General features: G+C 43.4%; 1 protein-coding gene across 2 annotated transcripts; it reads left to right on the top strand.

Moving 5' to 3' along the window:
- Positions 1-3,972: 3,972 nt before the first annotated feature.
- Positions 3,973-12,243, top strand: LOC6599892 (innexin inx1). Of its 2 annotated transcripts, none has more exons than XM_002024973.2 (7): positions 3,973-4,041; positions 4,300-4,840; positions 7,941-8,424; positions 9,827-9,934; positions 10,718-10,873; positions 10,953-11,305; positions 11,368-12,243. In XM_002024973.2, exons 3-7 carry the CDS (start codon positions 8,176-8,178, stop codon positions 11,588-11,590), a joined length of 1,089 nt encoding a protein of 362 aa, XP_002025009.1. In that variant the 5' UTR covers positions 3,973-4,041; positions 4,300-4,840; positions 7,941-8,175; the 3' UTR covers positions 11,591-12,243. The 2 variants fall into 2 exon arrangements, with proteins under 2 accessions (XP_002025009.1, XP_026849185.1); XM_026993384.1 differs by having other exon boundaries at positions 3,981-3,998.
- Positions 12,244-12,370: the final 127 nt, after the last annotated feature.

The following is a 12,370-nucleotide window of genomic DNA, read 5'->3' as shown; positions in this document are numbered from 1 at the left end:
AGAAAAATCATAAAAGAATAGGGATCTATGGTCTATGATTTAATGGCAAATGTTCCAGTTCCAAGAGTTCTCTATGAAACTGTGCCTTCGTTTGCGTTGTTTTAAACTTAAAAGTTGGCCCGCGTTTCAGTGATTGATTGTCCTCTTTTCGGTAAATCTATCGACTCATTCGAATCCTCGGACATAAGTTGTACACAGCCATTGATCTGAACATTGATCTGGTGGGGATCACACCCCACACCCATCAACTCCATCACACATTCGAGTGCAATGAACACCAGAATTTTCAAGGTGAAATTAGCTATTAAAGTCATTAAAGAAGAAATTATTAAATGATAGCAATTGTATAATAAAAATCTTCTAGAATAGAAAGAACTTTTAAAGCAGAAATTCCTTGAAATCCGTTTGGATTTGGGGTACATTTCTCCTTATAGTCAGTATATTCCTGCAGATCTTCTAATAGCCGTTGAGCCACTGAAAGGGAGCATTATTTTTAGAATATTAAGATAATTTTTCTCTCTGCCTACGTGATGAATGCTGCGGACATTGACGATCCTCAGATACAGAAAAGATGTTGGAATTCTCTCGAATGTGAATGTGTGCTATATATAGCACTCGGCGGATGTATGGAGCATGGGGCATAAGTCATGGAGCATGGATGGTCCTATGGTTCAAGTACACCCCGTACTCGTATTCGACTCCTTTTGATCTCCACTCTTTGTAAAGCGTTTCCATATTTGTTGCCAGTGGCAGCCAGACATGTGTACATAAAAGGAAGCTGCAACAAACATCTCCCCCTTCTCTCTGTTGCATCCATCTTTCCCCCTCGACTCTCTGCTGCTCGGCCATCAAGGAAGCAGACAAAAAAGGAAATTGCAAAACAGGAGCAGCTGCTGCTGCTGCTTCAGAGCGTGAGAGAAACGAGTGAAAGAATGAGAGAGCCTTGAGTGTGAGTCCCAGTGTGCCGATTTGAGTGGAAAATTCTCCGAACTGCAGATGGCGGATGAGAGGATGCTCATGGCGTAAGGCAAAGATACACGCACACACAAATGCAGATAAATCCACGTTTTGAGCTCGTGCAAACGCTCACGTACTGTCCACAGGGGGCAGGGGTAGGGAGAGGCCATCGATACCTCCGACCGATACCAGGTCGGCGGTGATGTAGAACGGGAACGGACTGTATCTGACAGACGTGACACTTAACGAGTGAAAGGTATGTAAGATACGAGTGCATGTATCTTCAGATATACCTACATATGTATGTGTGCATACATATGTATGTATGTGAGTAGGTCTTATGTACATATGTACCAATGTACGTCTGAATGCCATGTACATAAAATATGTAGTACAGTGCTCTGTCAATAATCGGAACTACCATAAAAGTTAGTACAGTTCCAGAAATGATAGCTAAAGAAAGACATAAAATTCTTCTTTAGTTGCACAATTAAAAAAGTATTCTGAAATATTCTATGCTTGTTATGCGCCAAAATGAATCGAGGGGCGCTGCCGCATTACGCAGAAAATAATATGGATACGAAATTTGAGAAATTTGTATTTCTACCAAATAAGAAGTACAGCCAGGAAGGAAAAAGTTTTGCGAGATATCTAATTTAGAGGGGGATACGAGTGGAAACAACGGATACATATATCCGCTCACTTATGGGAAATCCGTGCGTAATGTTGGACTAAAGGAGATTCAAACCATCACATCTTTCAAACTTTGTCTCCTTCGGCGGATACAGGACACCTATGCAAAGCGTGGTCGTTCGTCTGAGAGAGCATTCACTGTACAACGATCGTAAGCGTGATATGTAGGAATATCTGTGTCTATGCGCATGCCTTGTGCTGAAGCCGTGTTTGTGTGTGTGTATGTGTGTTTGAGGCCCATTTTCGATATCATCCGAAAGAAACAAAGTCTGGTTTCGGAGCAGAGCTCTGGATCGGGGTCGGGTACGGACCCCATTTACGCGTTTCTCATGTCGGAGTTGTTCGTGTCGGCAATGACAACGCACTTAACATTTTTTCCCTCTTACTTCTCTTACTTTTAAATTTTATTTAATTTTTTTTTTCGGTACGTTTTTGATTAAAGTCCGAAAGTGCGCTGTTCGTTTATGGCCAAGACAAGACGAAAAGCCCAAAAAGAGGGCAAGAAATTTTTTAAATTAAAAAGGAGCACGAAGTCACCGCATGATATTATGGGAATGGCATGGTGATGGGAGCGACGAATGATTTTTAAAAAAGGGTCCCGAATCGTAAGACAAAACTTGCGCCGACTCCAATGCGGTTGCACTGGTAAAAAATAAACAACAAAAAGTAAGAAAGACAGCGGGCACATATGCCACTGTCATTGTAATTCGAGAGCCCGGCCGTATTGGGTGGCAATTCTGGCACTCGGTCCCTGCAGTCCGATTGACGAACTGGCTCAGTGGCTAACTTGCTGACTGACACGCTCCACGAGCCAACATATCCGATATCAGTCGGTATTTCAACACACTTATCCGTGGGATGATCTTGATCTCAATCTGAGATTGATATTTGCGAGAGCAAGCATTTATCAGAATAGAAAAATCTAAAAAAAAAATCATCTTGTGCCTTACATTGCCAGATCTGATCGTACCAATCCACAAGAAAGTTTGGATATGATGAGGTATCATAATAATATAAAAAGAGAGACATTTCTTTATGCTTTAAACCTAACTTTTATAAAACTCAAACGATTTAAATCAATCCAATTGTGTTTCCAACATTTTGATGTTTCAGTTTCCACGTTTTCATAGTTTTTAAATACTTAAAATTGTAAATTCCGAAGATTTAATTAGAATCCATCCAGCTGTAAACCATTTACCATTAACCCCCCATATCACAATTTTGGTAAAACTTGATTGACGTTCTAGAATGTGGTCCTATTCTTTATACCAATGAGATCACCTCTATAAGAACCCGCATTGTAGAGAGAGCATTTCTTGAGCGACTCCCACTGAGAGAACCCAAAAATAATTTCAAGTTTTTTCCGCCTCTTACCGAATGCTTTTATCGGAATAATCAAGGTAGAAGAATTGGAGAAGGTGAATACGAAGGAGATGGAGAAAACCTTAACTTAAGACAAAAGCACAAAAAATGTGTGCGTTTCCATTTTGGGAGAAAAGAAAACCAAAAGAAAAGCAAGAAGTGAGCAAAATTAAATTCGAAGCATTCGAACAAGAAGAAACAGAAACCCCACCCGATCCCCTCCCTGCACGTGCCCTTTGAAAAGCAGCCAAGCAAGAAAAGAAGTCAAGTAATCAAAAAAGAAAGAGAAAGAGAAAAATAAAGAAGCCAAAGAAGCAAAAGAAGAAGAAAATGTAAGCTGAACGGCATACAAAACACATCTTGGGACGAACGACAGTTGAAATCTCAAACTTGAGAGAGAACATAAAGCTGTAGTTTTGGTTTTTTTTGTGGTATGGAGACAATATTTTCTCGTCAATTGTTGCTCCAATTTTAGTTTATTCCAAGCGATCACTTTAATTTAAGGCTTAATTCGTTTAAATAATCCAATATATGTACAAGGCGCTCACTCGCGCCCGCTCCCAGTCTCTCTCGCTCAAAATCCACACGCACCACGCTCAGCATGGAAACAAAAACGCACTCCAAGTGAGATGAGCGCAAGAGAGCGCACTCGAGAGAGCGCGGCTTGGAAGCTAAGCATCGAGTCGAGCTGCGAGAGTGAGCGCGTAGCGCTGAGCGGTTCGCGCGCGAGTTTGAGTCCAGCTCGCTTTAGGTTATCTCTCTCGGCTCTCTCGCTCATCAGATTTCGGTTGAATTCATAGAGGAAACCTTGATACCCTCTCTTGATACCCTAAGTGCACACGCCGCTGGTTCGGCAGCAGGGAGAGCGAGCAGCTGCTACAAAAGCCATTCCATTCCCGAGCAGCGGGCCCAAACAACACCACTCAAAATCATTTTCACTTCTGCGGCGTTTGCATCGCATCTGTTTCGTCCGCCCTGCCATTCTGGTCTGTGTTTGAGACGTTGTCTCCCATATATTTTTTGTTCTACGTACGTTTTTATTTTTTGTTCTTTTGTTGCTATATATTTTGTTTGATTTTGCGTTTGTTTGGCTTGGACTGTCTCCAGTCTTTTGGGTGACAGTGTAAAATAGGAGAGAGAGGAGAGAGCGAGAGCGATAACTTTCTGGAGCAACTCCTCTGCGGCAGCTGCTGTTCTGCCGCCGCCGCCGCTGCTGCTGCTGCAGTTTTTTGTTTTAGTTTTTATGTGCGCGGCATTTTCAAGTTTCGTTTCTTTCTGATTTTTTAGTTGCAGCGGCTGCAACGTGACGCGCGCTTTAAACCGCCCCAAAACGCACCACCAAAACCAAAACCACCGCCAACAACAACAACAACAACAAAAGCAACACCAAGGAGAACTGCAAAGATTTTATTTTGTGATGCTGCTCTGCCAAAACCTGTTCTAAGTTGCCCACTGTGCGTGCGTGCATGCGTGTGTGTATGTGTGTGTCTCCACTGCGATTGTTCATGTGTATGTTGGTCCGTATGCAAATTTCTGAGACGCCGACGTCGACGCCGCTGCCACCTGGCAGCTGATTTTGCTTCTGCCATAAGGAATCCAACGCGACACTTACACATGCACATACACAGTACAGCGCCCATTCATGCAAGTACAGCTGCTGGTGACAAAAACATCAAGCAGTGAGATAATACAGCCCAGAAAGCAGTTGGCAAAGCGTCACTCAAGCAGTGGATGAGATCAAGAGCAGTAGAAGGAGGAGGAACACCTAAGCAGCACCTAAGGAGAAGGAGCGTGGCGAGAAAACCATAATCAATCAACGGAATTCGGTGTAAGTTCCATCACTTCCACACATTAAATATTCACTGTACCACCAGAACAAGAGAGAACAACGCAATACAATGTTCTCTTGATTAATTGCGAGAGCTTTCAAGCTGAACTGAGCTAAAGCTTAAGCTCTCGATTAAGCCCAAAGATATTAGGCACGACACACGCGCGCCAGCTAGCTCTCTTTGAGTTGTTGTGTAATCTGCACTGAAACAGCGATCATCTACCAGGAGCTGGGGCGCCAACCTACGGTCCCAGATTAAGCCATTCGATTTCAGCCAATGGTCACCTGACCTTCTATCGGGTAGATCTATATCTAACATCTGTGTTTGTTCTGCGGCCTTTGAGCTTTTTATCTTATTTTTTTGCTCCTGGTCATTATCTCCTCATTTCACTTTCCATCACTTCTTTCTGTTCTTTAACACCATTCTTCTCCCATGGACTTCTGTCTGTCTTCATCATTGTTTTCCAGTAATTATTTTCCCATTGTTCTCCTCATTCTTTTCCTCTTCCTAATCAGTTTTCCACCTTCTTTTATTCATCTTCGTCATGCCATCATTTTCTTCAGTTTCAAGCCTTGATTCTGATCGTCTATCGGCTCGTCTTTAGATGTATTGTTAGAAGTCTTCACCTGAACAGGTTCGGCGACATCTATGGCACGATGATCCCCTCTCCATCATCCCACCCTCCTACGGCCCCATCCCTAGCAACGGAAATGGTCAATTTATGTGGCACAGAGGCGGCTCATTGTTTGAGCATGTGGCTCCAATCAGAAGAGACCCGAACCCGAACCGGAGCCTCTTTCCCTGCACCCTATTATGTGCACGCTATTCTTTGGTTTCCCAATTCTAACGATCCTCCACTTCCATGGCCTCCTGGTCGAGCAGAAGAAGCAAGAAATTGTGGTTGGCCAGCTGCCACGTTTGTGGCTAGACAGCTAGAGATGGAACCGTGAGACGGAACCCAGGGAGATTCCACCCAGTTTTAGGTTCTACAAAAATATTCGATGTCGATGGGGTCTAACGAATCGTATGATTCAATGTTACCTGGTGAATCACTAAAAATAAAACGTGTCCGTTTGATTATGGGAAATTTTGACAGTGAATCAACGTTATTTTAGAGTGCAGCGAGTCGTGCATGCATATCTGTCTCTCTCTCTCTGTCATCTCTAGCATGTCGCACAGGGGCACACACATTCGGAGAGGGCCACTTCCGCTTTTTGCGGCCCAAAAGCTGCTCTTTGGCTAACCAAAAACCAACGGAACAGAACTGAATCGAGCCACAAACAAAACGAGTGTACAATCAGATGCAATTATGGCCTCTGTCTGCTGCTGCTCCGACACAGACTCCCACTGAGAGTCGGATGCCGATTGCAATAGCAATTGCAATTGCAATTACGATTGCAGTTTTTCTGTACTTGTTTGCTTGCTTTTTGTTTGTTTTTGTTTTCGTTTTTAACTAGCATTCATGTTAAGGTTAAGCACTCAAAACACTGCCTGTGACTGCGACAAACAGAAAAAAAGGCAGCAAAAACAATTGAGTATTACGACTATGGGATACCCGCTACTTGGATTCTTGAAACCCTTGCGAATACCCTTATAATCCACAAGCAGAGCGTAAGTATCAACAGTCGTAATGTTTGATGTGAAGGTACACGTGCCTCAATATCATGATATCTGATACACGATTGCTGCACATGCATTGAAACGACTTTAACGGACTCCCCCCTCTTGTGAGGAACGGGGGGCAAGCAAATGAATCGCATTTGAGGCACGTACATAAATAGCCTTCATGCAGGCAATTGCCGAGCCTGACACCTAACCATAAAACAACCCGAAAAATGTGCGAATATACAAATTGGAATTTGTTGGGGAGAAATTGTCGGGAAATTCTGCGGTGATCAACTGTTTGGTCTCCCCATGGCCTTGGCAATGAAAATGTTTGAGTGTATATATAGAAATATTCTGCAGGTAAAATGAATAGTGCTGTGTTGTGTTGGTGGGCGGTGGGGGGACGGAGGGATGTGGGCGGGCAACCTGCCAAAGTCATGGAAGTCAGCGAAGCGTAGTGCAACAGAGGGAGAGGATGTCAGGTGCTGGCAACGAGGCAGAATTTATGTGGGAAGTATGTAGTGCGAAAGGGAAGTGGTTAAGTGTTGGAGGGGGCATGGGATGGTGCAACAACGTGCATTAGAGATTCGTAGAGAATGCAAATCCGAGTGATACCACATATCATTCATTGCAGTGTATTTTTAGAGCAGCCGATTGCGAGAATTATTCTTCAACACTGGCTGACAGCAGAAGACAGCTCTTGCGCAACACTGCTGCGGGTTAGGTAACACTGCTTAAAGCTTTGCTTCGCCCTAAGCACACTTGTAAATCGTTTTGAAATTCTGTTGTAAATGAAACTTGGAAGTCCCTTGGAAAATCAATCTACTGAGGTTATAAACAGACAAATATGTACATATGTCTGTATCATCAAAATTGATCAGTTTCCTATTGGAGCAAAAGAATCGATGACAAAAGAGACAGAATTTGAAACGATTTAGCATAATTGAGGGTCTCCAAGTGGCGCTTGGGTCAAATGTGTTGCACAAAGATCGCATGGGTGGAATCTCCAACATGCCTCGAGGTGCAATGCCCCCGTGATAGAGGAGGCACCGACTGTAGAGACCCAACAGAACCAGACCGAAGCGGTCCGGATTGGAGCTGAGCGGTCCCAGTGGCAAATGGCAAGTGGAGCATATGGCAATTGTTGTTACTTAAATGGCGCATCAATTTCCACAAAAAGACATGGGACGCAACACTCAGAGACAAAGAGAGAGTGAGATACAGAGAGAGAGAGAGAGAGAGATGTCTTTAATTGAAATTGAAATTGAAACTGTCTGAAGATTCTATTAGTTGATGTTGATTTATGCCAAAGTGCGAGTACACATGGGCCCTCTTGCTCGTTGGCTTCGCTTCGTAGTACTCCTCGTTTTTCGGCAAAACTTCAATTGGAGATTGCAACTGTATTTTCAATCAGTGGAATGTACTTCGCAGATATCGCACCGCACCGCACACGTACACTACAAATATTTACTCTATTTGTTTACCTTTTTTCAGTTGATATGCATCGAACGCTGAGCAGTTACAAGAAAAGGAACAAGAACCGATTGAAAGAAACGCTTGCGTAACATCCTTTGTTTTTCGCTCACTTGCCAACACTGCCCGACCCCGAAGCGGGGAATACAGCGAATCCCAGCAAAAAGGACACCCTTCCTTCTTCGATTACCACATAACCAGGCAGCCAGGCAGCCAGCCCGCCCCCTTTCAAATTTGAGATCCAAACTGTGGCAAGATGTATAAGCTATTGGGTAGCCTGAAGAGCTACCTCAAATGGCAGGACATCCAGACGGACAACGCCGTCTTCCGGCTGCACAACTCATTCACCACGGTGCTCCTGCTCACCTGCAGCCTGATCATCACCGCCACCCAGTACGTGGGCCAGCCGATCAGCTGCATCGTGAACGGTGTGCCCCCGCATGTGGTGAACACGTTCTGCTGGATCCACAGCACGTTCACCATGCCGGATGCGTTTCGCAGACAGGTAAGAACTCTCCAAAATAAGTCTACACCACAATAAATACTTAGACGCTTACGTTTAAAACTGCAATTGTGCCTAAAGCCCATAGAAAAGCTGAAAGAGAGCTGTAAAGTATTGCCATGAAAACTCTCCAAGGTCTCCACAAGTCTGCAAACACTCGCCCATGGTTGATTTTGTACCCAATCGATTTTTTCCCCAAATTTTAATAAGGGTTTTTAAGACAACAAAACTGTCTGACAATCTGACAAAAACAATTCCATATCAACTCTACAAACTCTACATTATCTCCACTAGTCTCCAATATTTGATATAATAGTACTAATTTTTTCAAATTTTGCTGTTTAACCACTTCAAGTTCACGATTTTACACTATTCGATTATCTCTACAAAATCTCCAAAGAGGAATATGTTGTCATCAACATTTTATTACCTCAAAAAGCATCTACAAATTCACAGTTTAGCTGTAGGATAATCTCTATAAACTCTACACAAATCCTTAATTTCGCAAAATTACTTATTTGGTCTCCAATCTCAATAAAAACAGTATTTCCAAACTTTTTGGTTATCTCAACAAAGTCTCCAAATAAAAAAAAAAACCTGCCTTTAATGATAAATAAAGAGCTCTTTAGTTTTTGGAAGCTCTTTGAATTCTTTAAAAGTTTCTCAAGTATTTCCGCTTCATCCCTTATGGCACTTCCTGTGCGCTTCCAGCACAATAGATAGGATTCCTCCTGGATGACTGCCAAAAGCTCTTTTCTGTCATGGGAGTGGATATGCCAGGTCTGTCGATCTCTCCCCCTGTATACTCTGTACGCGGAGCACGTCCGACCCTTGGCTGGAGGTACGAGTATTATATGATATGGACACACACACACACATAATTTATGCCCGGCCTATAAAGCAATTATAAACTGGGCGTAGTCTCTTCGTCTTCGGTCGCTTTGGGCCACGCACCGATTTCTACATTCGATCGCAAACAGAGGCGAAAAAATACAAAAAATACAAAAAATACAAAAAAAAACCCCAAATTGAATTCCCGCAGGGATCCGTTCCCTGGAGACTTGGCTCATATTTCATGGGCATGGGCATGGGCATGGGCAGGAAACGACCAAAAATTTGTTGAATTTCGTGGAAAACATTGCACAGACTGCACACCATTGGACTGCCTTAAATTTATTCTTGCGTATCAAATAACCCGGCAAAGTTTAGCAAAATAAGTGAATCTCTTCCAGACAGAAGTGCTTTCTACGTAAATCACTTGCAGTTCAAGAGCAGTTGAATCGAAGATTTCTCATCGATCTGAGAAGAAAATATCCAGAGATCAAATACGATATAGTAGAGATTTCTTTTGTCTTTTTGTACCCACTACTAAGATAAACAATGTTTTTATGTTTTTTTCCTGCAGGTTGGTCGCGAGGTGGCCCATCCCGGTGTGTCCAATGATTTCGGAGACGAGGATGCCAAGAAATACTATACCTACTACCAGTGGGTATGCTTTGTGCTCTTCTTTCAGGTGAGTAAATAGTCTGGTCTGCAATGATCATACGAGTACTCGCACTCGCACTCGTACAAGTCCGCCATCAATGGCCGTCTGTCGATCATTTGCGTGTGTCGTCGTGGTCTCGTTTCTCCAAACTCAACGCAACTCGAGGGAGCGAGCCAGCCAGCCAGCCAGCCAGCGAGCATTCGCTCCAATTAAGTTCAATTGAATGCGTGCCATGCGTGGAAAAAGATAGGGGAGTGCTGGGCATGGGTTGGGCATGGGGCTGGAGGGTTGGGGGCTTGGGTCAAAGAGATGTTTGAGCGCCCTGTTGTGCCATGTCCAGAGCAGAACAGGGCGGCAAAAGTATTCCAACTTGTGAAATACCGAATGCAATTAATGACTTGCTAAATAGCAATAGCCACAACAACAGAAACATCAATGTGTCAATTGCTTCGACAGATTTCAATAAAAAAAGTGTTTATAAAACACACATTCCAACACAGCCAGTGCTCAAACATTGCGGGGGGGAGGAGAGAAGTTTTGCCAATGAGCAAATATGGAAATATGGAAATATGGAAATACAGTGGAAATACAATGAATGATGTTCATGTAAAGATAGATAGATACATAGATAGTCTCCAAACATTTCCACGTATTTGGCATTCAATTCAGAAATACACTGTCTCCACTAATTTCCCCAATTATTGGCCATCTACAGAAGGTCTCCAAAGGGGAATATATTAAATTTAAGCGCTTTTTTACTCGAATGATTAATTCATGTATGTATGTACATATATTTCTGACATTTTGTAGGCCATGGCCTGTTATACGCCCAAATTCCTGTGGAACAAATTCGAGGGCGGCCTGATGCGCATGATCGTGATGGGCCTGAACATCACGATCTGCACCCGCGAGGAGAAGGAGGCCAAGCGGGATGCCCTGCTCGACTATCTGATTAAGCACGTCAAGGTATGTGAGAACGGGAGAATAGTACTCCTCGTGCCACTCGTGTATCTTACGCATATCTCTCTGTCCCATCCGCTTGTAGCGCCACAAGCTGTACGCAATCAGATATTGGGCCTGTGAGGTGCTCTGCTGCGTGAACATCGTGGTGCAGATGTATCTGATGAATCGGTTCTTTGACGGCGAGTTCCTCTCGTACGGCACGAACATAATGCAGCTGTCGGATGTGCCACAGGAGCAGCGCATCGATCCGATGGTGTTTGTGTTTCCCCGTGTGACCAAGTGCACATTCCACAAATACGGTGCCTCCGGGTCGCTGCAGAAGCACGACTCCCTCTGCATCCTGCCCCTGAATATCGTCAACGAGAAGACATATGTGTTCATCTGGTTCTGGTTTTGGATTCTGCTCGTCCTGCTGCTCGGCCTGATGGTCTTCCGGTATGTCGCGCACTCTAGACTGTAACTCAATGTAATTCTAATTGCCGCTTGAATTCCTACAGCGCCTGCATCATCTTTATGCCCAAGTTCCGGCCGCGCCTGCTGAATGCCCGCAACCGGATGATACCCATGGAGATTTGTCGCTCGCTGTCCCGGAAGCTGGACATTGGCGACTGGTGGCTCATCTACATGCTGGGCCGCAATCTCGATCCCGTCATCTACAAGGATGTGATGAGCGAGTTTGCCAAGCAGGTGGAGCCAGCCAAGCACGATCGTGCCAAGTAAATTGACAGCAGCATCAGCAGCAGCAGTCTCTTCCCTTCCCCCCTGGACACCCTTTTCGCGGAATACCCCTGCAGAATCCGCCTCTGATTCTGATTCCCCCTTTGGACTATTAATTTTATTTAGCGCAAATCATTTTAATTAGTGGAAGCCCCAGAGAACCGAACCCAGGCACCTATCCACCACACCCACACACCTCTCTCTCTCACTGTTCTCTCCAGTTCTGTGATTATGCTGAAACTCTCCCCTACGCTACCCTAGCCCCGCCCTACTCTCCTCCCCTTGGGGTCACTATCGTACTACGTCTTATAATCAATGATCACAACTCAAATCGAATCGCTTGGCAAAAAACAGAAAAAAAGAACGACAATCTTTTTTTTGTTTGGCTTCATTATTTTTTTGTATTTTTTGCTTTTTCCCCAACGAAAGATGAGATTTTGCCCTCGGAAATGCATGTGTTTTTTCTGCAAACAAAATCATTTTTTTTCCTAATTTTTAAACAACTAATTTAATACCTAGCTTTTATTTATAATTAGAAACTATAAAAACAAGCAATGAAAAATCCCCATAAAAAAAAAACAAGAACAAAATCGGTAAAAATTCGATATTTTTGCATGAAATTGAGAATTGTTTAAACGCTTCGCAGCCAACAAAATAAATATTGCTTTTGAGTCTTTCATAATAAAAGTTTTTAGTTTTCACGGAAGCGTTTCAACAATAAAAACAAAGAGCAGCTAAAAAATAAATAATCATATTTTTGCTGTTTATTTTTTCAAATTTATA

Source organism: Drosophila persimilis, unplaced genomic scaffold, assembly GCF_003286085.1.
Source record: "Drosophila persimilis strain 14011-0111.01,24,50 unplaced genomic scaffold, DperRS2 tig00000829-arrow-arrow-pilon, whole genome shotgun sequence".
In the NCBI taxonomy this organism is placed as follows: Eukaryota; Metazoa; Arthropoda; class Insecta; order Diptera; family Drosophilidae; genus Drosophila; species Drosophila persimilis.
Note: the sequence above shows the minus strand (reverse complement) of the source record. Positions and strands in the feature narration are given on the sequence as shown.

Bases quoted from the DNA above. Each gene is read 5' to 3' on its own strand.
- LOC6599892 (XM_002024973.2), top strand. From the start codon at position 8,176: ATGTATAAGCTATTGGGTAGCCTGAAGAGCTACCTCAAATGGCAGGAC. The intron at 8,425-9,826 runs GTAAGAACTCTC...TTTTTCCTGCAG, and splicing joins CGGATGCGTTTCGCAGACAG to GTTGGTCGCGAGGTGGCCCA. The intron at 10,874-10,952 runs GTATGTGAGAAC...ATCCGCTTGTAG, and splicing joins ATCTGATTAAGCACGTCAAG to CGCCACAAGCTGTACGCAAT.